Raw genomic sequence first — 23228 nt, 5'->3', positions numbered from 1 at the left:
GCCTCCAATCTGCCATACTCCTCACCATGATGGCTTCAAAAGCGAGCCCCAGTTAAACGCTTTCTTTTATAAGAGTTGCCCTTGGCCATGGTGTCTCTTCACGGCAATAGAATAGTGACTGACAACAGTGACTCAAGTGTGAGGTCTGATCTCCCAATAAAAATGAACTCAAAGCCAACTATTTACCTTATGTTGTCACTTGAGAAAAAAAAGAGGTGATCGAGTGCCACTTTGGTCACGTGACCCACAGACTGAGAGTCCTCTAACTCTTCCTACAGAGCAGAAATGGACAGAGAAATAGGCCCCAGGGGGGGAACAGGTCTCCAGTGCCAGATGCCCTTGACATATTACTTGCAGCTTTTGAAATAGGGAAGATGCCGGACTCTGATAATGTCAACAGAATGTATCCCTCTCTTCTGACCCTCGCCCAATGGTTGTACGCAGCCAGCACTCGGAAGGCACTCTGAAGGGACTCCATTCTCACAAAAGAACACAGCAGTGCTGACTGATCTGCAAGGCTCTGTTCAGGCTCCTTCACCACTGCTACTGTGGACAACCAGAGAGCTTCACTACTACAGACTGAACTCTCTCCCTCCCGATTTTGCCTGGGCCCATGGGAGGATGGGTGGGGAGAGCAGCTCTCTATTTGCAAGCCAGTGAGAGAACCTGACCGTGTCAGCAACCTGACCTCGGAATTCTGGCCTCTAAAACAGTCAAAAACAGCTGTCTCCTGATGTCCTCAGGGTCTTATCGGCATATGCAGAATTGAATAAGACATGTCACATTTGTTTAAAGAGAATTCTTAATGCTTCTTGGGATCTTTATTTCTGTGCAAACATTTAAGCTGATGAAAATTTCTTCTGGGAACTATTTTTGTTCAGCCATTGGGAACCTTCTGCCCACTCCATTCAGAGGCAAAAATTCGAGCAGCACTCCCCAGCTGTCCTAACTTTCCATGGAGTCACCTGACCTCTCTAATAGCGTTTCTACAGCCGTGGCTGAGTTCTGCTTGAAGTGTGTGCTAAAATACAGATTTCCAAGCTTATTCCAGAGGAACCGATTCTACGTCTCCCTGGCGTGGGACCCTGCAATATGAATTTTAAATGAACGCCGTCGGCAAGTTCTGTGTGTGCTAAAATAAGGAAGCCTGTACCTTAAACCAGCACAACTGCTCTGTATCAATGACCCTGGGTCACTGGGCTTTTCAGCACTTGTCACCCTGGCCCCGACAAAAGTAAAGTTGAAATGGCACGTTTGAGTGGCAGAGGCTGAGGAACAGACAACCTGACATTCATTTCATTTCTTTTGTTGCGGCTGCTACCACTTAAAAGTGGATCTCTGTGAGGTTTCTGCCAGAGCAGTCTACAATGTGCCTTTACCTTTGACCGTTTAATGACACGATTTTGATTTATCAAGAAGTGAAGCTTTTAAATGGGTTACTGAATTAAGTATCTGAAACTGTTGCCTGTTATAGCATCCATTACACCTCTTAAGAGGATTCAAGTGCTAAGGCCAGTGACTCCTGCGTATGGAGAAGCCTCTTTCTATGTGAACTTTGTCTTCTCAGCCTCCGTGTATTTTATATAAGACTATTAAAGTCACTTAACTCTGAAAGCAGCATTTAACAAACACCTCTTTAGTGCCACTGCTGCACACATCCCCATGTAGCAAGAGTGTTTCTTACTTATCAATCCGTGGAACACATCCCAGTGCCTGAGGAGAAGAGAGACTTGCTAAGTAACTGTGCGATGAAGCTATCTGTCTTCCCATGTGACCTAAGGCTCCCAGGACAACTATCCATCTTGTTATTCTGGAACACTCCAATCAAACCAGCATTTATAACGCATATCTCAAAGTACCAGTTAGGCTGGGAAACCTCAAAGTCATCTATTGCCCAAGATTTGATCCTGCTAGTCAAAGTCCTGCTATTTCCCTTCAGGAATGTCCCCATGCTCAACCTGTCTCTCCATCTTTGGCTGCGCCACCCTCCCAACTTTATCAAATCACTACTGGGTTACCTCAGAGGCTTTGCGAGGGAAGAGGAGGCAAAGCAAGTCATCCTGACTGGGCACCTGAGACGCATGCTTGGTTTCCAAGGTACTAGCATACTTAATTCTCCCCAACAATGCTATGAAGCAAACTTGTTTTCGTTGCCTCATAAATATGAAAATTGACCTAAAAATTCCCAAGGTCACATATCCAGTCAAGTGCAGGTTTGGGGACCAGTGGAGTCTATTTTCTTTGGTGTTCCCTGGGGACCCCAATCCTCTTTACTCCCAGAATGGCATCCTTTGCAGACAACTGGTTTATCAAGCCAATTTTCACAGTCTTCTGTCTTAGTATTCCTTTAACTAAACTTCAGGAATGTCCACAGCTCTCTGTCCCTGCCTAGCCAACCTTGCTTTCAAATCTACCCTTCTCCATCCTGTTAATACACAACCCCTCTTCCTCCTACACCAGCCATGCTATTTTCTAAAGACGTGCTAAGATACTTTTTTTTTTTTAAATTTTGTGTTTCCGAATGCAATGCAGGGTTTTTGCCCTTGTTGAGTGAGTGCCTTTCCTGCTTACAGGACAGTGAGTGTGTCACACAGGAAAAGATCAAGGGAACATTCTGGGTTTTAAAAGAAAAAGTAGGATTTATGGAGGAATTTGGGGAAAGAGAAGGTGTTCTTGGCTGAATCTGCTCAGCTCCCTTATCTATGCGCTCTGCAGGACCCTCACCACAGAGTGACCTCACCACACAGACTGGGCAGTTCTCCCACTGCCACAGCAGAGAAGAGCAAAGGGACTGGCAGAAATGACAAGCGACATATGGATTCAGGAGGGTCAGGGTGGGTGGGGAAGGTTCCCACCAGATTCTGAGGAGAGGGTGGTGCACAGTGGGAGCTTTCTCCCATCACTTCTGACTACCATGTGGTATTCGATGTAAGATGAGAGCCAGGGAGCCTGCATCAAAACCAGGATGATGTGCCAAGAGTGCTGGACCACTGGCGCAGAGATGGAGGACATCAGCTACATTTCCACAGAGAGGGAGCCCTTTTTTCTTACAGCCACTGGTAAGAAACACCCGAGTTCTGAACGTGGCCCAGAGAACAGAAAGAGTCACAGGATATCAACACTCACAACAGCTTCTTGACACTGGACATCACAGCTCATCGCCACGATAGCAGTCAACCAGCAAGAGAAGATGCTTCCTTTAACAAAGTGGAGGGCATAGCCTTCATCTGTCTAAGGATATCTGGCAGGGGTCCCCAGAGAAAGAAAAGTCCGCCCCCAGTGTCCACACAAGAGCAGGGGAAGAGATATCTTCCGGGAGTATTGAAAATCATCCAAAGAACACTTTTGCTATAGCATCAAACAGCTCAATGAGGCCAGCTTTGCAGCAATCTTCCACACTTGCTCACAGGTGGGGCACAGAAGAACCTCTCCAGAGACTGGGAGGAGACTCAGGAAGTAAAAGCCCTTATACTCTGGCTCAGAAAACAGAAAGACACTGCCCTAGTTGGCCAAATTCCTGTGTGATAGAGCAGATCTCTCCTGTCAGCTCTTGTAACTGCTTAATTGCTTAATTAACTTAATTGCTTGATTTATTGATTAATTCACTTGCTGAATAAATATCTGTTTAGTAAACAACGAAAACAAAACAACCTTAAAACTAATTTACACCACATGTTGGATATTGGGTTATTTTGTCTCTTGTATTCATCTGGTTGAAGATGCAAGGCAAAAAGCTATGCTCATCTAAGCTGTTCAGTGATTTCTTGACTCTGCCATACCAGGTTCTAGAATGTTCCTCCTGTGGTTGCTTCCATCCCTAAACATCTTCATTCTGTCATTTATCAATTTAGATCCTTTCTTCTGCCACGGTCCAGCTCACATTGTGTCTTGAGGTCGAGGGTGGAGCTTCTCTGACCAGCAAGATTCTGTTCATTCTGAGCTATGAAGTCTTTGACCCTTTCTACAATGGCTTGCCCATCCAAGCCTGAACCTTTATAATCCAGATAACTTCTTAAACTGAGATGGTTTTATTTTCTTCCTTGATTTCTGTCTCCTGGATCATTCTCCTGGGTGGCACGTGTGTCCTTGTGTTTGATAGAGTGTGTTTGACACATATTTTCAACTTATGTTATCTCTTAAAGGCCTAGGATGGTCTGGTCAATATTCAACACTAGATAATATTCAACAATCAACACAAAAGCGCCTCACGAAGCAGCCGCCATGTTATTTTGTGGCACTGAAGACAGTGGCGTGGGAAGCTGCATGCTCTGACAAAGGAACTAAAAACCAGCAATGAAATGTCAAGAAACAGATCACCTAGCAAGCAGTACCCGTCAATCGATTCCACTGCTGGAATATCTAACACACTTCCCTTCCAGCATGCCTACATACACACGGAAGAAAGAGCTCGGCAGTGCTACCCCAAACTTGTATCTCTTCATGAATGTGATCATGGAGGGGAAGAAGTTCAGCAGAGCCACTCCTGAGTGTGTCAGTCCCAGTCCATGTGAGTCTACAAGTATCTACCGAGCACACATCACACACCACAGCCCATCAACCTTGTAACAACCAGACTAACAATAGAAGATTCTTCATGTCACAAAGAAAAGGGCGTAGTTTTCATCTACAGAGATTTGCATGTGGTGTTGGAGAGGTGGCTTAGCAGGTAAAGGCGCTTGCTGACAAGTGGACAAGTTTCGGGTCTCTGGGCCCAGGTAGTGAAGGAAGAGAACTGGCTCTGGGGAGTTGTTTTCTCACCTTCATAGCCCCCCCTCAAATAAATGTTACAAAAAAGATCCCCATGCTACAAAATTAAGATGTAGAGATTTCCACACTTACCAGGCCTGGAAGATAGCTGTTGGGTCTCTATAGTGGAGGGTCCTCAAGTTTCTGCTGGTCTGAATTACATCAGTCTTTTTTGACATGGTCTCACTGTGTAACCCTGGCAGGCCTAGAAATAGACCTGGCTGCCTTTGAAGCGACATAGACCCACCTGCCTGTAGCTCCCAAGCACTGGGATTAAAGGTGCATACAGCAGACCTGGTCCACATTCAGAATTAGAAGTGTCGAATTAGCCTGTTAGGTGTATGTTAACTGTAAAGGACAGGAAGCTATTGGAAAGTGGAGGGGAAGCTCAGGGCTCCCGCCTCCGCTTCCCCTCCATCTTCTGAAAGCATGATGCTACGCATCCAGACTCTTAGCAGCTAAAGCTAGACAGAGCGAAAGGAAACTGAGCAGTCTGCTGTCCCCTCCGAAGCCCATAGGGAACAAAGGGGGATGCTCCAGCCATTTCTTGCCTGACTGTTGGGGGAGAGTTCTCATGCTCATGAGAGTGTCAGGCAACACATTCCAGAACGTATATATCTGTTTCCTGCAATGCATTTGTGCCTGAGGCCATTAAACCAACTTTTGTAATACTGTGTGTCTGTCCATTTTCATGCCTGTCTCAAGGACTCAGTAACTTCCCGCAGAGCATGGACTGCCCCTTTGCCCTTGTGTGTGGCTGTCACACACCACGGAGAGTGCCTGCTGAGTAGAGGTGCACACATGGTGCAGATACTAATTGCTGTGTCTGAGGACTCAAGGGACAGAGAATTTCCCCTCAGATCAAAGATTGTGCTTAGTCACCTATGACAGTATATACAGGCAATGTAGCCTTTCAATAAGAGGGATATAATGAATACATTCATGAAAATTAATAATCAGTCATTAAAGTCACATAAACAACCACTCTCTCGACCAACTTTTCAGTTACAGATTTCTGCTTCATTACATCTGGTCCTTAGTTAGCTCAAAAGTATTTGCAAGTTAGATGCCTTTGATTTTGATCTTACATAAAGCATGTCTTACTAGGAAAATCTGAGGGTAAATAGGGGACATATAAGATTAATGATTTCTAATGATTAATAATTTAGACTTCCTTATAAAATAAATGTATTTTCAGGACAGACTCAAGGTGATAAAGGGAACATTCTTATGGATTCAGTACAAATGGATAGGAATAGAGACAAAATGAACTCAAATGACAAAAATCTACTGACTTAAGAGAATCTCATATTTAGCTACTCAAATATTAATCATCACTGATTAATTCTGCATAGTCTCTTATTTCATGAGAAGGAGAGAGACTGGGTTACTCTCATCAACATCCTCCATGTCTAAAGCCCGAAGCCTGGTGTTCTCGGATGTCTATTCTAGTCTAACTCATCAGCCTGCACCCTGTGCTTCATCGGAGAACTCAAATCGCCGTCTTTATTTGATGAAAATACATCTAGAGATGCAAAATTTGAGTAAAAAAAATCATTGAGGTCAAGGTCTTAACAGGATATACATCGGTGGGCATTTAAAAATCATTAAAAACCCCTCTAGTACCAAATATCTGTTACGCTTAATGTTTGAATGCAGAGGGTAGAAGAGGATTCTTTAGATATTTTGTTTGTTGGTTTGTTTTTGAGACATGGTATTTCCTATGTACCCCAGCTTCAAGCTCAGTGATTCTCCTGCCTCAACCTCCTGAATGCTGAAATTACAGGTATAAGTCACTATGCCAGGCTTAGTTTTCTCTTAATAGGAGACTTTCTAGATAGCTGTAGTTAAACATCCCTGACCTAGATGCTAAATTAAAGGCCGAGTATTACAAGAGGCCTAATTATTCTCCTAATGTCACTGTCACTTTCCTTCTGTACAAGTGTGAGGTTAGTCAGCCCCAGTCCACGCCTCAGCCCCTCTGTGGAAGGCCAGACTCCCTGGTGTTCACCCTGCACAGACACTGGTTGGACTCCCCCGCTTAGAGTAATAACATCATATGCTAAGGGAAATATGAGGTTGGCTGAGAAGCCAGGGGCTTCTCTTCAGATGCCTGTGCAGGCCTCACCCCACCCCCACAAGGTGATTAAGCTCCCTGAAGAGCCAGGATGGTGTAGGAGTTCTGCCAACAGTTTTCCTCCCCCAGTACACCTCCCGTGGTGTTTTATTGTCTAATTGTAAACCGGGGTTACGGTTTATGGGAAAGCTTGATGGCTAAGAATAACTTTAAAGGACGAGAGGAGAGAATGAAACACTTGATCTCCCATTACAAGAATGGAAATCCCTACATCCCCGTCCTCAAAGGATGGGCAGAGAGGGACAGGAGCCCACCACCTCTGTGGTATAGGGGTAAGTGTTGGCAGTAACTCTTGGAGAGGTTCTCCTCACTCATTTTCCTGACTGCAGTCCTCCTATTACCTCACAAGCGTTCCTAAGTTGATCTGCCCTCAGCAGCTGAGTTGCAACGATGACTTAATTGGATCTCATAAATGAGTTAATACTAATTAATGGTTTCCTATGCTGTTCTTCCCTGGAGTAAATTTATTTAAAAATGTCTTTGAGAAAGAGATAAATCTGTTAACTAAAGGAGGCCACAGTACAAACAGCACAGCCCGGGGACCTATTTCAGATGACCGGGGACTGCATCGACTTAGGTATCTAGTTATAGCTTCAGTTTTGTGACAGAAGGCAAGGGCCATGGCTTCCATCTCAAACATGAGTTTCCTTTTCAGAACATTCTGTGCTGTGTAGTCCTGAGATGGCAGAGAGGGGATTTGGGGGTCTTATTCCACTGTGACAATGGCTATTTACCTCAGCAGTCAGGACTGTGAGGTTCTGTTTTAAATAATACCACCACCGTGCAAATAAACAGGACAGCCATGGGGATGTTCGGTTCCAAGCAAAGGAGTAAAGGAGGTTCTTATCCCCCTCTCTCCAAAATTCCTCTGTGATCAGGAGAACAAAGAATGGTAAGGAAAACCAATAAAAAAACAAGAGACATTTGCAACCCCAAGCCGAGATCTGTGGAGATGGTAAGGAGAGAGCCTGTGACAAAGGAGGTTTCTGGACAGGGCAAGGCCAGGTGGGTCTGCTCTGTCCACTGGCAGAGACTGTCTGGAAGTTTAGGAAATTAAAAACCAGGCTACATCTTAAAGCGAGTGACTTGTTAAAGTCTAGGTAAGGAGTAGGTAGAAGTGCTCCCTTAGACCCTGAATCCCAAAACAATCAGATGACAACCCTTCCACTCTTCTATAAAAGAGAGAATATGGCCGCTCTAGAGACACAAAGACAGACACACTAGATGTGGGTTTTCCAGAGCAGATATCAACCGACAGGAATTTTGGCCCATCTCTACAACAGTAACAGGAGTTTACAATTTTCTAGTCCCCCTCCCAACCCCAAGAAATATCTTAAAAATTACACCCCTAAATAAGGAAAATATGCTACAAAAAGGAACATGCCTAAAAATAAAAAGAAGAAAGGAACATGTCTAAGAAAAGAGGCCTTAGAAGTAAAAGTTATTTTGTTTGTTTGTATGTTTGTTTGTTTGTTTGTTTAAAGCAACTAGTTAGGCCTTGAGGATGGAGCTTGGTGCAAATGCATGTCCTTAGCATGCATGGGGCCCTCAGTTTCTTCCCCAGACCCTGTGCATGGGATTTCTTATGAAGAATAATGTGAAAGATAAGCATGGGAAGGTAGAAGAGAAGAGGTAGAAAAACTAGATTGGTCTAGGGAATCTAATGTTAAAATCATCAGAATTCTCAAAAAAAAATAGAGAAAGAAGATTGAAAAGAGCAATTAAGAAACACGGCAAGGACAAAAGAATCATTTCAGAAAGTAATGCAAGAAAATATCCCAGAACAAAGGGACACCAACTCCAGGTCAAGGCGCTCACCAAGTATTCTGTTCCAGCAGTGAAAACAGCCCCCTCCTCCAAAGCACAGCCCTCTCCTCCAAAGCACAGCCTCAGAAGAGAATGGGTAAACGGACAGTTCTAAAAGCTTCCTAAGGAAAGAAAAGCTTAAAGGCCGTATGCAAAGTCTGAGAAAGCTAGAAGGGATCTTTTCAGGAACACACTCTGTAGACGACTCAGCGAAAGAACCAAAACCAAATGTGACAAAGAGTTATTTCAAGAAAACTATGTGATTATAAAAGAAAGGTAGTGGTATTAGACTATTTGTTAGCTCTAAGTAACGTGGCAGCATGGTTAAATAATGAAGACCTAAAGATGTTGGCCAGAAATTGTAACAAATCATGTTGTGGAAGATGAGGGGAGAATAAGAGGTGTGTGTGAGCAAATTCGCAAGATTTCTGATGGTCCCTCAATGATATGTGTGTCAGAGTGTCACACATGAAGAAGCGGGAAAGTGCGGTGGGGAAACTGGACAGGAGAAGATGAGGGCTGACAGGGACAGGTGGGGTCTGCTGCTCAGAAAAGTATTTAGTGTTCTAACATCCAAAGCTATGTTTGTCTGTTACTTTGACACTGTATAAAAATAATTTGAAACAAACTAACAAAATGACAACTCTGTATCCCACATGATGAAACTGTGCCTCTGGGGCATGAATCTGATGATCTAATGAAAAGTGTCAAATTACTAAGGGTCTCAAGTTCTGTGCCACTTTGTTCTTTAACTTGAAAATTAAGCAAGGAATTTTCCTCACAAGGAAACCTGCCTTTTCCTTTATAACACCAGTCAGATTTTTTTCTGCCAGTCTAGAGAGATTCAACAGTCACTTGAGAACTGAGTTTTCCTCCAGGGGTGGAAAGGAGGTGTTACTTACAATCTGATACCTAAACACATCCATATGATAGGTCCTTATCCCATAGCCAAACCAACCCCCAGAAACCTGCATCCAACTAGACAGCTTGGGCTAGGAAGCACTGTGTCCTCAGACCACCCTTTCAGACAGCTGAGCATCAACAGCTGACTGTGCCTTGCTTAGTAACTTTTGGAAATTATGTTGCTGTGTGTGCCGATGTCCTCATTTGTCAATGACAGTGACAAACCCTGTTCTATGGAGCTGTGATTCAACCAGAGTGTACATAAACAGAAATGGTTGTTTTCATTATAACTAACGTTTGGCCCAGAGCTCTCTTTTCTAGAAGTCTGCCTCTGTTAAACAAAGCCTTCTGAGAATTGCCATACCTTTGCCAGTGTCCTTCCCACACCCCAGGACTGACTTGCCTTTCCAGTAGACTCACAAATGTCTATTGTCTTGAGTTTTTGCCACGATTCTGTCAATTTTCCATTTTCCTGGAGTTCTCTAGGCAGCCCCGAGTTAGGACCACCCTGCCCTCGCTCCTCCCCCCCTTCATTTCCATCAAAACACTTTCTCCTCAGGGATCCCTCTGTTTCTCTTGAATGGTCCTTTGGACAATCTAGTGTGAGCATAGAACTCCTCAACAATTCCGCCAGACAGCAAAGCCTCGCCTTCTCTCGAGTTCCAGCCTGGAACTCCATCTCTTGGGGGAGACCATAATGAGAATCACCCCACAACTCAGAATCTTCTCACAGTCCCTTCCCTCTCAATGATGGCTTCAATAGTCCTAGTTAGAATGCCCCGACTCCCCCTAATCCAGCTTCTTTCAAAAACTAGTCATGCAGTGCACACTAAAAAACAAACAACTCAACCCCATAGATTTTGTTTGTATGTTCTCTCTCCCAGTCTCCTTCTATCTCCAGCTCAGCCCTGACAGCTACAACAGCCTTCTAATGTGTTCCTTCCTGCATATTCTGTCAACTTCCATGCGTGCTACACAGAGTGACTTTGATCACAGTGCTTCTGCTTTTAAACAACCAAAGGCTCTCTGCTGTCATACCTTGACACATAAGACCTTTCTCATTAATGCCCAGAAGCAAAATGCCTCCAAACCCCACTTCTCTCCTTCTCACACCCTATGCTCCAACCACACTCAGTGGACTCCTTCTAGAAACATCCCTGACATTTTGAGGGATGGAGCTTGAAATAATTAGCTTTGTCTCATCCTAAGAATCCTTCCAGCCCATGTTGGTTTCTTTACAAACAAATAACCTTGTCTCCTGTTGTACTTGGATCTTCACTTTTTTTTTTGAGTAATACTCATTTTCTTCAGATCGATGGCATCATCGTCCACGCCCAGCGTCTTTATCACTCTCCCTCACAGAGGGAGGCTTTGTCCCTCATCTTTGGGGGTTGTTGTATCATACTTGCACTGTGCACAAGTCCCCCAGAGCTCTCGAGAACACACTTCTAGACCTTCCCATATTTATAGACTGTAAGTATAAGATATACTTAATAATTGAAAACTTCCTGAATGAAGTTCTCTCTGATGGTGCCATTCGGTCCCAGTCTGCAAGCAATGAGATAGAACTGCTTTGAGTCAATGGCTCACTCAAGAGTCTGTCAAAGGATGGAGACATCTCACACGCGACCTATCAGAGGGCATTCTTCCCTATTCAGCCTATTCAGATTCCCAAGCGAAAGTCTGGAACATGGACCAAACACATAAGCCACAGTGTGTGTGTGTGTGTGTGTGTGTGTGTGTGTGTGTGTGTGTGTGTGGTATGTATGTATGTGTGTGTGTATGTTTGTATGTATGTGTGTATGTTTGGCTCTGTGTGTGTGTGTGTTTGTGTGTGTGTTTGTATGTGTGTGTGTGTGTTTGTGTGTATATTTGTGCATGCACTTGTGTGTGTGTGTTATTCTGTTACTAAACGACAAGAGCAATTAGGATTGGATTAGGAGAGGAAGAAATCTTCAGGGAAGAGGGAAATACAGTAACGACATACATTCAATACATAGAGGGGAAAACTAGGGAAGGAAGAGAAGCAGAGGAGAGGACTGCACAGGAGAGACTAGTGGGAGAGGGAGGATGATAAAGAAGGTAAGATGCTTTGAGGAAACCAGTTATGAGGAAACGAATTACTTGTATGCTAACCTACAACATTAACAACAGGACTTGAAAAGGTCCTGTTCTTAGGATTCCACTGAGTAGTAAGCTCAGCTGTGCCACTGCGCTTACTGAATGTGACCCTGGGGTGGCTCTGCTACTCTGACTCCAAGGCTGTCCTGCTCAACTTTAACCAGTGATGCAGAGGCATCGTGGCTTTACTCTGCTCAACACTATAGGAGGGACGGAAGTCTTCTGATGTCACCAAGTGTCATGCAAATGGGGAGAGGGTGATCCACGAAGTGTTAAGTTCTCTTAACCTTTAAAATTAACGAACACACACTTGTTGCGTGGTGTAAAGTCAGCAGATGTGGTGATCTCGGCAGGTAGTGAGCCTCCGGTGGAACCCACTCACGGACTTTGTGTAACTGACTTCAAACTTCAGAAGGGAGAGCCATAATTCCGAATCCGCCCTACTTCCACAGATAATTAAGTTCCCCATATACCAGTTATTTAAGGTAATAGAATTCCGTAAAAATCAAGAAGCTATACAAGTCCATAAACCCCAATTTATGGGGTTTGTGGAAACATAAGGAAAAAGTGGATAATATTCTGAAACTTTGAAGGGTGGAAGTGAGCAGACAGGGATGTAATCCCAAAGGATGAGCCTTCTCTCCATTTCCTGGGCCATTTCTATGGTATGCTCTTTCACCAGTTTCTTTTACTGACTTCCTCCCGGAGGCGTAGTTGATTTTAAATCAGGACCCTTCCTGAATGATCTGCTCCCGGCCACTGATTGCTATTTAAGTTCCGGTCCCTACCAGCTTGTTAAATCCAGCCTGGCCTGGCCTCCACCATCCAACCTCCCCAAACCGCGGACCCGGCAAGCGGACAGACTTCGGGCAGCAGGCGGCGCTGCAGTGCCTGTCCCCCGACAGGAAAGCCACCTGCCCGCTGGCAGAGGAGCCACGACTGACACCAGGGTCCCCACGCCTGAACCCCTTCCACTCAAACACTCTTCCCGCATGTGCAGCGCTCCGCCGAGGAGAGTAGAACAGCGCCCTTTGTTTCTTAGCCTCTGGAAGCTGGCCGGGCGCTGTATTGTTGGAATGAACAGGTTCTTTTCTCAATCATTTGCTTGCTAACTACTACTTTTGCAGAGAGGAAAAGAGAAGCAAGCAGAGATGTGGTGAAGGAAAAAGTCAGAACTGGAGGGAAGGAGGGGCAGGGGAGTCACTAGCTCTGAGCTTTCTGGGATCTCATAGCCCAAGTTGACCCTAAGCGACTGTGAGAGCCGCTGCCCTGGGGTTTGGGTGTGAGCACGCACGTGAGGGACGCCTTCGTCCGACTCTGTGCACTCCGCACCGCGCTGTGCCACGGCGAGCTCCGCTCTCTGTCCTCCACCCTGGCGAGCCGGAGAGGCGCAGAGCAGCGGCGGGTCCTGTGCACACAGTACAGCCCACGACCTCCCAGCAGCTCCCGGTTCGAGTCCCGAGATCCTAGCCCTGGTAGCCTCGCTCTCTCTCCCCGAGCCCCGCCGTCGGTGATGGTCCGCGGGCAGTGCGTGCTCGTGAGCCCGGCTGGGCCCGGCTCAGCAGGACCCGGTTGCGGAGCCTGAATCCTCCTGGGAAGAGGAGCGCCGCCGCGCTTAGCTGGTCCGGATCCCGGTCCCGGTCCCACCCACCCCGCTCGGCCGCGCTCCGGTACTCACGCGTCGGGCCCCGGGGACGGCGGCGCGCGCGGGCAGGGCGGCTCCAGCCCGCCGTTGACGCCCCTCCAGCCCCGGCGGCGGCGCTGCGGCTCGGCTCCCTCGGCCTCGCCATCCTCCTCCTCCGGCGCGGGCAAGGTCACCCTCGCGGGCTCCCGGCACTTCTTGACCTTGGTGGACATAGCGGCCGAGCTCCTTGCCGCCCGCAGTCAGCAGCCCAGCCGCCCGGAGTCAAGCACCCGGGCCGCGGCGCCGGGGCCGCCCGGGCCGAGCGCGCGACCTGCAGCGGAGCTCGGGGTCCGCGGCCGCGATGCCGGCTGTGCGTGGTCTGCCGGTCCGACAGCATCGCGGCGAGACGGCGCGGTTTCCCTGCGAGGAGAGGGAGGAGGGAGGAGGGAGGAGGGATGGGAGGAGGGGAGACCAGTCCCTCGCAGACAGCGCTGCGCAGGAATCAGACAGACCAGCAGGTGGGGAGCTGAGAAACAGCAGAAACTTCTCTCCACCCTCCTTTCCTCCTTTTTACCAGAGACCCAGAACCCTCTTGCATCTGTAGACACAAGTGTACTAGCGAAGGGAAAGGAATCCTCCACTTGTTAGTTTTTTTTTTTTTTTTTTTGTTTTTTTTTTTTTTTTTTTTTTTTTTTTAGTGCATGCTCAGCTATTCAGATTCCCAAAGCAAAGCATTGCCTGTTCCTTGTGGTCTGGCTTAGCAGAATCCACGGGAGGTGGGGTGGGGGGTTAAGTGCGGTTCCTGGGTCCCTGTGCCTCACAGCGGGTCAATTTCTAAACGTGTGGGAGGCTAATTCGAGCTCTGTATTTTTCAAGAACCATTTTCAAGGGAGAAAATTGTTCTGTGTTTTGTTTTTTGAGACAAGGTCTCACTCTGTGGCCCAGGATGGTATGGAAGTCAGTATCTGGCACAAGCTGGTCCACACCACGCCTCACAGCAATCCTTTGGTCCCAACCTCCCTAAATTACAGCAGCAGGTGCACATATGTGTGCTGGGGTGTGTGAGGTCAGAGGTTAAACTCTGGTATACTTCCTTAGGGTCATCCACCTTGGTTTTTGAGACAGAATCTCTCTCACATAGACCTCAGACTCCTGGATTAGGACAGGCTTGGTTGTGGGCCAGGATGCCACAAATCTGTTTATCTCTACCTCCCTAGCTTGTGCCACCACAGCAGACTTTAAAGAGGGTGTGGGGACTGGAACCCCAACACACACACACACACACACACACACACACAATTATTTTTAAAACTTAAAGGAATACACTTTAAAATTCAGGGCCATTCAAATTTCTGGGATAAAGAGTTACAGAGTATGATGAATGGGAATTTTTGGGACCAGAGAATCCTAGGTGTCTTGTTATTTTAACCATATTTGTTTGTTCGGGAAGCTGGGCATGGAACCCAAGTCACATGCCTGTGTGCCTCCATCTCTGAGCTATTCACCAGCATGCATGCCTCTTACAGATGTGGGTGCTAACAGCCTAGACAGACCGAGTGGATTGCACCCAGGTAAGCAGGTACCAGGGAAGCTCCCCTCAGACCCAGAGTATTCAAGACGTTCTGTTACTTCAGTCAGGCAGATGGCTTCTACAATGTATCCTGGAAGAATGACAGAAATAGTTTCTTCACCTCTAACATTATTTAGTGGCTGCTGTGCTTCGAAACAGTTCTTTCTGAACTCAAGACACAAACGTTCAGAACTGTGGATCCCTTTCAATTACCTCTTCAAAAGCACACAAAGCAGCCTGGAATCCTTGCACTGGCAGTAAGCAAGCGTATGTTTAAGGAAGCAATGCACTTAGTTTGACCTCTGCTTCAGGAAGATGGAAATGAAGGAATCCCTTCATGTGTTGCCTTCATGTGAAAGTGTTAATTTCCCCGGTTGAGTTACCAGATCCCCTTTGATTCCATCTTTGAAGGACTTCAAAGCCGACTGCCCTGTGCACTTCAGTAGGCTACTTCCAGCCAGGCTCTCCAGGTCCTCCTGGCTTCTGTAGTCTACCTCTTCCCTAAGATGGAGATTTTGTTCAAAGCAAGTCTGATCATGACTTTTCTCCATTAAAACAAACAACCACTGGTGACTCCCGCTTTCATTTTAAAAATCCAAATTTGGCATGCAAGCCTTCTGTGATCTGACCCTAACTCTTCAGCCTCTCCTCCTGCTCTGCATAAGGGACATATCTGTATGTAACTCCTGTACCATCCAGCATCAGGGTCACTTAACCATTTCCCTGTCTCTGTGTCATTTACCTACACTGAACTGTCTTATCATTTACCCACCTTCCATTCTCCCGTAAAGAGCCAGAGAGAGAGGTGGCCTCTAGTCTGACGGTCTCTGGTGTCCATCTGGAGTCCCCAGAGATCCAGGAGATCCTGAGTGTCTTCTGTGTATGAGATCCAATCACTTGGAGTTAACTCCTTATGTGCTGGTCTCCTGTTTGAATTTCGAATTCCTTCTTGGTTTTGCTATTTGAAAACCCATCTTCTGTCTTTGCCATTTAACTGAGTCCATTGTTCACCGGATGAAGACAGAACATGTTGAATGAATTGACAAGTTCACAGGCTCCTAAAATTTACACATCAAATTTATGACCTGGTTTTCTAAGGCTCTGGGGGTGCAGGAGCCCCCAGCATTGGTTTACAGGGTCTACCAAAGCAGCATTTCAAAGACTGAGGGGCTTAAACAACCAAAATGTATTGTCTCTTATTTCAGGGGCTGGAAGTCTGAGTTCTAAGTGTGAGCAGAGTTATCATCTTCTGTGTCCTCTCTTCTTGGCTTGTTGGGGTGAGATGGGGGAGGTCTTTGCCCTGTATCCTCACATGTCCATCCCTCTGACCTGTCTACTGTTCTCCTCTTCTTATAGAGACTTCATTCAGATTAGGGATCAAAATAAATGCTACCACATTTTAGCTTCTTTCTGTCTTTGAAACACCATCTCTACTGTCATATTCTTAGATCTGGGGATTAGGGCTTGAACATGTGAGTTTGGGGCACAGACACAGTTTAGCCTGTGATATATGCTGACTCTGGTGGGCCAAGGGACCTATTCTACCAGGAGCTAATAATCCCGTCTTTGACAGAGGAGTCTCATATAGCCTAGCCTGGTCTCCAACTTGACATTGATTTTCTGACCCTCATACTTCAACCTAATGAGTACTGTGAATGAGAATGGGTGCCACCATAGCTGGATTAGGAGGTGACTGGAACCAAACCCGTGGCTTGGTGCAGGTTTAAGCAAGCATAGCTTAACTGAGCTTCATCCTCAGTCAGTCTGCCATTTTTTTTAGTCTTAAGAGGTCTGACCTTTGACTTAAAGAAAACTCAAGGAGAGGAGAATTCAAAGAAAACAGGTCCTAGAAAAGAGGAAATGATGTTCTTTCTTGGCGCAAGCCAGCTTTGTCCTGCTCCTTTTATCTGCAGAAGAGGGTCTTCTCTGCACTGTGAGTACTGTCGGCTGCCCAGAAATTTTGTAAAGTACAGATTTGCCAGAGGTGCATTCAAAACTTGTTACTTCTTTGAGGAACCAAAAATCAACATTCAAAACCTGCAGAATTTTCACATAGAGGCTTAGCCACTGAGGAATAAGTGAAACATAACTTTAATGCTAATTTCAAATAAACTAGTGATTTAAGAAAATGGTAGCAGATGATGGTTCCCAAGTTTATGGCATGATTTCTAAGAACATTTTGTACTTCTCCCCACCCTCTTTATGAGTAGAGCAAACAGATTCATTAAGGAAAAGTATAAAAGAACTACTGAGAGTTGGGAGGACGCCAAGGGCGGAACATCTTATACTTAAGATCTGTGCTAGGGAGTGAAAGTGGGCAAGTTTCACAGTCCCATGGGGACAAAGAAGTATAGGCAACTAATGATTGCAGAGAGAGAGAGAGAGAGAGAGAGAGAGAGAGAGAGAGAGAGAGAGAGAGAGAGAGAGAGAGAACCTCTCCCAGGGATGAGCTCTCCCTTACTGATTGATACAAAGTGTCAGGGTTGAACCCATGTACACACGAACTACAGAAACTGACTCAGGGGGTAGTATTTCTATATTTATGCATGTAAATATAAGTTGTAAGTATATATATTATAAGTATATATAAAATGTATAATGTAAATATGTATTTAAATAACAATAAAAATCAAAGGAAAAGAGTCTGTCGATTGGAGAGGGGTGGCAAATGAGTTGGAGGGAAGAAAGGGAAGGGAGAACGTGAGGTAACTCTGTCTTAGTTAAAATATATATTTTTTTATTCAAACATTGAGAGTTTTAAATCTCTGTGGAAGTCTTCCATTCCTTTTCCCCAACCCAACTCTTTCTTTGCATGGTTGTCTATAGCAACACATCTGAGTGAAAACACTCTAACAGTTACTTCATGGTACCACGCACGAAGGTCAGATCTGGCAATTTCACCAAGAAAGGGGGATTGAAGCCACGGGTAAGGTTTCAAACACACATGTCTTTCTACATTCTTAAGAATAAAAGTCTAATTGACCTTTCTTTTTGTTCTTTTTCTTTCAAGTAACTTCACATCACTACTTTTTAAAAAGGTATTATGGTTTTTGTTTTCAATTTTAATTCATTTTTGTGTGTATGTGTGTTTTATGCCACCTACTAATCAGGCAGCTGCCAAGGCTGAGTACCTCTGCCCCTGATTGCTTCAACTTCTTGGGAGTCTGTATTTTTTATTTTTGCAAAGTGGGGAAGTCAGGACTTGAGGGGGGGCAATATAGTCTTGGGATTCTTTACTGAGAATATAGATAAGGCTCCCCTCCTTGCCCAGCCCCCAGAAAGGTATAGCTATGTATGGGGAGACCAATGTCAGTACCAGCCACCTACCCTGGGCATAGCTCAGCACTCTCGCACTGGACTCCTCAACAGCCAGGACCTGGTACATCATGTCTCATGCCACCCTGTAGCTTGTTTTACAGTTATGTTTGTGAACAGGATCTCGTGGAGCTCAGGTTGGCGTCACACTCACTGTGGAATCAAGGACGACGCTGAACACCTGACTCTCCTGCCCATGCTTCTTAAACAGTGGGTTATTTGCAAGTGCAATCAGGTATGGCTTTAAAACAACAAAAACCAGGCTGTGTATGGTAGCACCTGTAGGATTTTTTTCCTTTGGTTATTTTATTTATTGACATTTCAAATGTTATCTCTCTTCCCAGTTTCCCCTCCACAAGCCCCCATCCCCTCCTCCACATCACCCTCTATGAGGGTGCTCCCCCACCTGCCCACCCACTCCTGCCTCAGCGCCCTAGCATTCCCCTACCCTGGGTCATTGAGCCTCCACAGGACCAAGGGGCTCCCCTCCCCATGATACCAGATAAGGCAATCTTCTGCTACATATCCCCTCTCCCCCATTATGGACTCTTTGGTTGGTGGTTTAGTCCCTGGAAGCTTTGGGGGGTCTGGTTGGTTGATATTATTGTTCTTCCTATGGGGTTGCAAACTCCTTCAGCTCCTTCAGTTCTTGCCCTAACTTCTCAATTGGGGTCCCCGTGGGCTCAGTCCAATGTTTGACTGAGTATATCCACATCTGCATTGGTCTGGCTCTAGCAGAGCCTCTCAGGGGACAGCTGTATCGGGCTCCTATCAGTAAGCACTTCTTGGCATCAGCAATAGTGTCCACAGACTGGGGAAAGATCTTTACCAATCCTACATCTGATAGAAGACTAACATCCAAAATATACAAAGAAGTCAAGAAGTTAGATTCCAGAGAACCAAATAACCTTATTAAAAGTGGGGTACAGAGCTAAACAGAGAATTCTCAACTGAGGAATCTTGAATGGCTGAGAAGCACTTAAATGTTCAACATCCTTAGTCATCAGGGAAATGCAAACCAAAACCAACTCTGAAAATTCTACCTCACACCAGTCAGAATGGCTAAGATTAAAAACTCAGGCAACAGCAGATGCTGGAGAGGACGTGGAGAAAGAGGAACACACCTCCATTGTTGGTGGGATTGCAAACTGGTACAACCACTCTGGAAATCAGTCTGGAGGTTCCTCAGAAAATTGGACATAGCACTACCTGAGGATCCAGCTATACCACTCCTAGGCATATACCCAAAAGATGCCCCAACATATAACAAAGACACATGCTCCACTATGTTCATAGCAGCCTTATTTATAATAGCCAGAAGCTGGAAACGAGCACCTGTATTTTATCTGAAAATTTGGGAAGCTGAGGCAGGTGGATCTTTGAGGCCAGCTTGGTCTACAGAGGAAGTTCCAGGCAAGCCAGGAGTGTAGTAAAATGTTGTTTCAAAAAAATATTTAATCACTTTCTTTTTTACTTATGCTGGCTCAGTACAGCTGGGAACTACATGAGAAGCCATTGTGCATGCTAGGCAGGTGCTTTCTGACTGAGCTTCAGCCCCAGCTCCGTTTCCATTTGTATCACTGTCCACTTGTCTGTTGTCCACACTAGGTTCTAAGTCCTTGCAGGCCAAGGAGACCCAGGAAGTCAGTCATGTCCTGTTTGACCGTATCGCACTGGGGCAATCATAAAGATGCCGCAGGTAAGTGTTCAAAAATGGTGACAAATACCGAAGGGAATGGCAGATACTTGATCGATGCCTGTGAAGAGATCTAGACGTGAGGAGCAGGGAGAAACTGTCCTTCCCTGACGAGGGCAAGGCAGCATGGTGCCAACTACAGGTGGTATCTGAGAATGGGGCAGACCCCTCTCCAGGGTGTGCCTCTGACTCTTCCTCTCCATCTCCGGTAACCGCTTTCCCTGATGTCATATTACTCGATGTCAGTGTCCTCGCAGGCCGACTCTGTCCCACAGAAGCTTCATGTTTCCCAGTGGCCTCTGCAGCTCCTTAGTGCAGGCCATTCTTAGCGCTGAAAGGGAAGACATCTTCCACAGATACACACTCACACGTATAAATGCCTAAAGGGTTTACATTTTTCAAAAGTTGCAGTGAACCTCTGCGGGGTAGAAATCCTAGCTATGTCATAAAGGAAGGAGAGGGTCATCCACTTTATGTGCAGAGCTCCTCCGGTCTTCATCTGTCCTGGCTGATGCTGCGGCTGTGACAATTGTCCTTCATCTCTGGCCTGGGAGCTTTGATCCATGTGCCACCATCTGCGTGTTCCCTCATTAGCTTACAAGCAAGGGGGGATCCAGACGCTTCATAGCTGTGGAGCGTTACTGAATTTTATACCTAAAAAAAAAAAACCCCACTGCTCTCCACAGAGCGGAATGTACAAGAATAAATGAAGCTCATAGAGGCTGTCCCACACGGCCAGGCCCATCATTAATCCATCTCTACACACCCCAGGGCTCTTCCACACACTTACTAATACATTCTTTACAATGTGAAACCAGCGCTCAAAGTGTGAAACCAGGGGAACCAGCGCTTCCCCTCCTCGTAAGATGGGTGTCACTGACATCTGAAGTGTTCCAATGGAAAGCCACTCACTCAGCCCAGCGTTCCAAAGCTATTGTGCTTGGAGATGTGAGGAAAAGTGGGTAAAGCCCTAGCATTCGTTTCTTGACTGCACTCGGTGTGAACATTTGGAGAGCAAGTCTTGCCAGGCTTTATTTTGGGAAAGGTTAAAAACAACTCCACTTTATCCTAACCCCTGCGATCCCTGCCGACCTTCTCCCAAAAGCTATTTAAAGATACGTTCCTCAAAGTTATATCTGTCCTTCCTTGAGGGCAAGTGAGCCTTCCGATCCCTTACACCCAGGGAACTGGCAGAGGCAGATCCTGTAAGTCACCTGTTGGGAGGAGAGGCTGTGAAGACAGATGGGCTTAGTCTTATCAGTCCCATTAAATAGTCATTTAGCTTAGTCAAGCCCAATGCTCCCAATATCAGAAATCCAACTGAGAAGTCCAAGTGCAAACTGTTTTTATTACCTAGGCAGCCCCTTGGCATTGCATTCATTCTGTGTCACACATGTCTCTCACAACCCCCAAAGAATACAAGCGTGGTCTTAGCCCTCTATTGCTCCGTGATAGGATCTGGTGGCACTGCTGTCTCTATGTGGCCAGGCAAGCACAGAGTGGCCACTCACTGCAGACACCAGACTGAGCAGTGCAGATTGGGAAGGTGGGTGGAGCCAGCCTCACCTAGGATACAGGAGACCAGTGTTTCTTCCCTGCTACTAATGCTCTTCCTTCTTTATCTCCTAACTCTTAACTTGAGGGCAAAGTAAAGCAAAGGATAAACAGGACAGAAACAAAAAAAGCTTTCTACTTCTCCCTGTATTTACAAGGAATAAATTATGTTAAAGACACCCAATACATTCACACCAGATCTCAGCGGTCCCTTTAATGCCAATTTTATTTAAAAATTAAAGTCACAGGGGCTGGAGAGATGATTGAGAGATTAAGAGCACACAATGTTCTTGAAGAAGACCTGAATTCACTTCCCAAAGCTTCTGTTGGGCAGCCCACAACCACCTGAAACTCCAGATCCAAGAGACTGAGCTGATGCTCTCGTCTAACATCCAAGGGCCCCCTCGTACATGTGCAACACCCCACCCCCATGTAATTAAAAAGAAAATAAATCGTATTAAAGTCACACATTCACACAACATACAAAGATGTGAGTCAATTGTTAATACTTTAGCTGCAAAATGATGTTGCCTTTAAAGGTTTTAAGGATAAAAGAATGAGAGAAAACAATCAAATACAGAAAATTATAAATTGTGTGAGGCTGAAATGTTTTTAAGGACATTTATTCTCTTCACTTGATAGCGTTTGAATCTCTTGGCTCATCTGGTTTAATTTCCACACATATACATCTTCATTTTATAGTATTTTTTAAATGTGACTTTGTTTGACTCTACACATCTTTTTGTAAAAACAGATTATTTGTTTGTTTGTTTTATGTATGTGAGTACACTGTCGCTGTCCTCAGACACACCAGAAGAGGGCATCTGATCCCATTACAGATGGTTGTGAGCCACCATGTGTTGGCTGGGAATTGAACCCAGGACCTCTGGAAGAGCAGACAGTGCTCTTAACCACTGAGCCATCTCTTCAGCCCCTCTACATATCTTTTAAAATACATTGTGTTCGGGCCACTTAGAGGTCTGAGCAGGTAAAAAAAAGAAAAAGCGCTTCCCACTAAGCTCCACTTGAAATTTAATTAAATTAAATTTAATGCCTGTAATCCACATGTGGGAGGAAAGAACTGAAGGAGTCTCCTGACCCTGCCTGTGTCACTGTGTCTGTACACAGTGCATAAACAAACACACAGACAAACAAGTTTACCTTTTAAGCTATGAAATGAATTAAATACTTTCTTAGGAGAGGTTTAGAGATGCCAGGATGAAAATTCTCAGGGCAGCATTCCTGGTAACTCATGGGTAGTCTGTAACTGCCTTTTAAAGGAGTTGTGGTGTCTGTCCTTGGTGAAATTAGTGATTAAGGAAGCCTTAAGTGGTCTATGCTTGCTCCCTGGAAAGCTGGGACCTGCAGTACCACCTGTATGCGTGAGAACCAGGGGCCTCCAACTGGAGGCAGGAGAGGCCAGTCTAGTAAACACTCCAACCCTCACAGAAACTTGTGCTTCCTAATCTCAGGCTTTTTCTACACCTCCATCAGAGATTCCATTGTATTTGCGAGTGTGGAGGGAAATGGTGGCCATTACTAAGGATCTGTTACAGTAAACTAGTAAGGAGATAGCTTCTATATTTATGCTTGCAATAGATTTATCTTTGCCTACAAAAAAAAGCAGAATAGTCTAAATTATAATTGGAAAGTAGAGGTTTTGAATGTTAGCTCAGTGATTCATCCTGGAGAGGGAGCTGCGTCTGGTGGACTCTGGTGACACCAAGGGAAGACCGCACTTCTGCAGAGCCAGGAA

The 23228-nt window shown here is 45.6% G+C and overlaps 1 protein-coding gene across 5 annotated transcripts in view; it reads right to left on the bottom strand.

Moving 5' to 3' along the window:
* Trpc3 (transient receptor potential cation channel subfamily C member 3) overlaps window positions 1–13690 on the bottom strand; it is a 61012-nt gene extending 47322 nt beyond the window's left edge. For all 5 annotated transcript variants that reach the window (XM_032898489.1, XM_032898490.1, XM_032898491.1 and 2 more), the window contains exon 1: window positions 13392–13690. In XM_032898489.1, the coding sequence (XP_032754380.1) occupies window positions 13392–13570 (179 nt within the window). In that variant the 5' untranslated portion in view covers window positions 13571–13690. The remainder of the gene's footprint in view (window positions 1–13391) is intronic.
* Between the last annotated feature and the right edge of the window lie 9538 nt (window positions 13691–23228).

Source organism: Rattus rattus, chromosome 3, assembly GCF_011064425.1.
Source record: "Rattus rattus isolate New Zealand chromosome 3, Rrattus_CSIRO_v1, whole genome shotgun sequence".
Lineage (NCBI taxonomy): Eukaryota > Metazoa > Chordata > Mammalia > Rodentia > Muridae > Rattus > Rattus rattus.
Note: the sequence above shows the minus strand (reverse complement) of the source record. Positions and strands in the feature narration are given on the sequence as shown.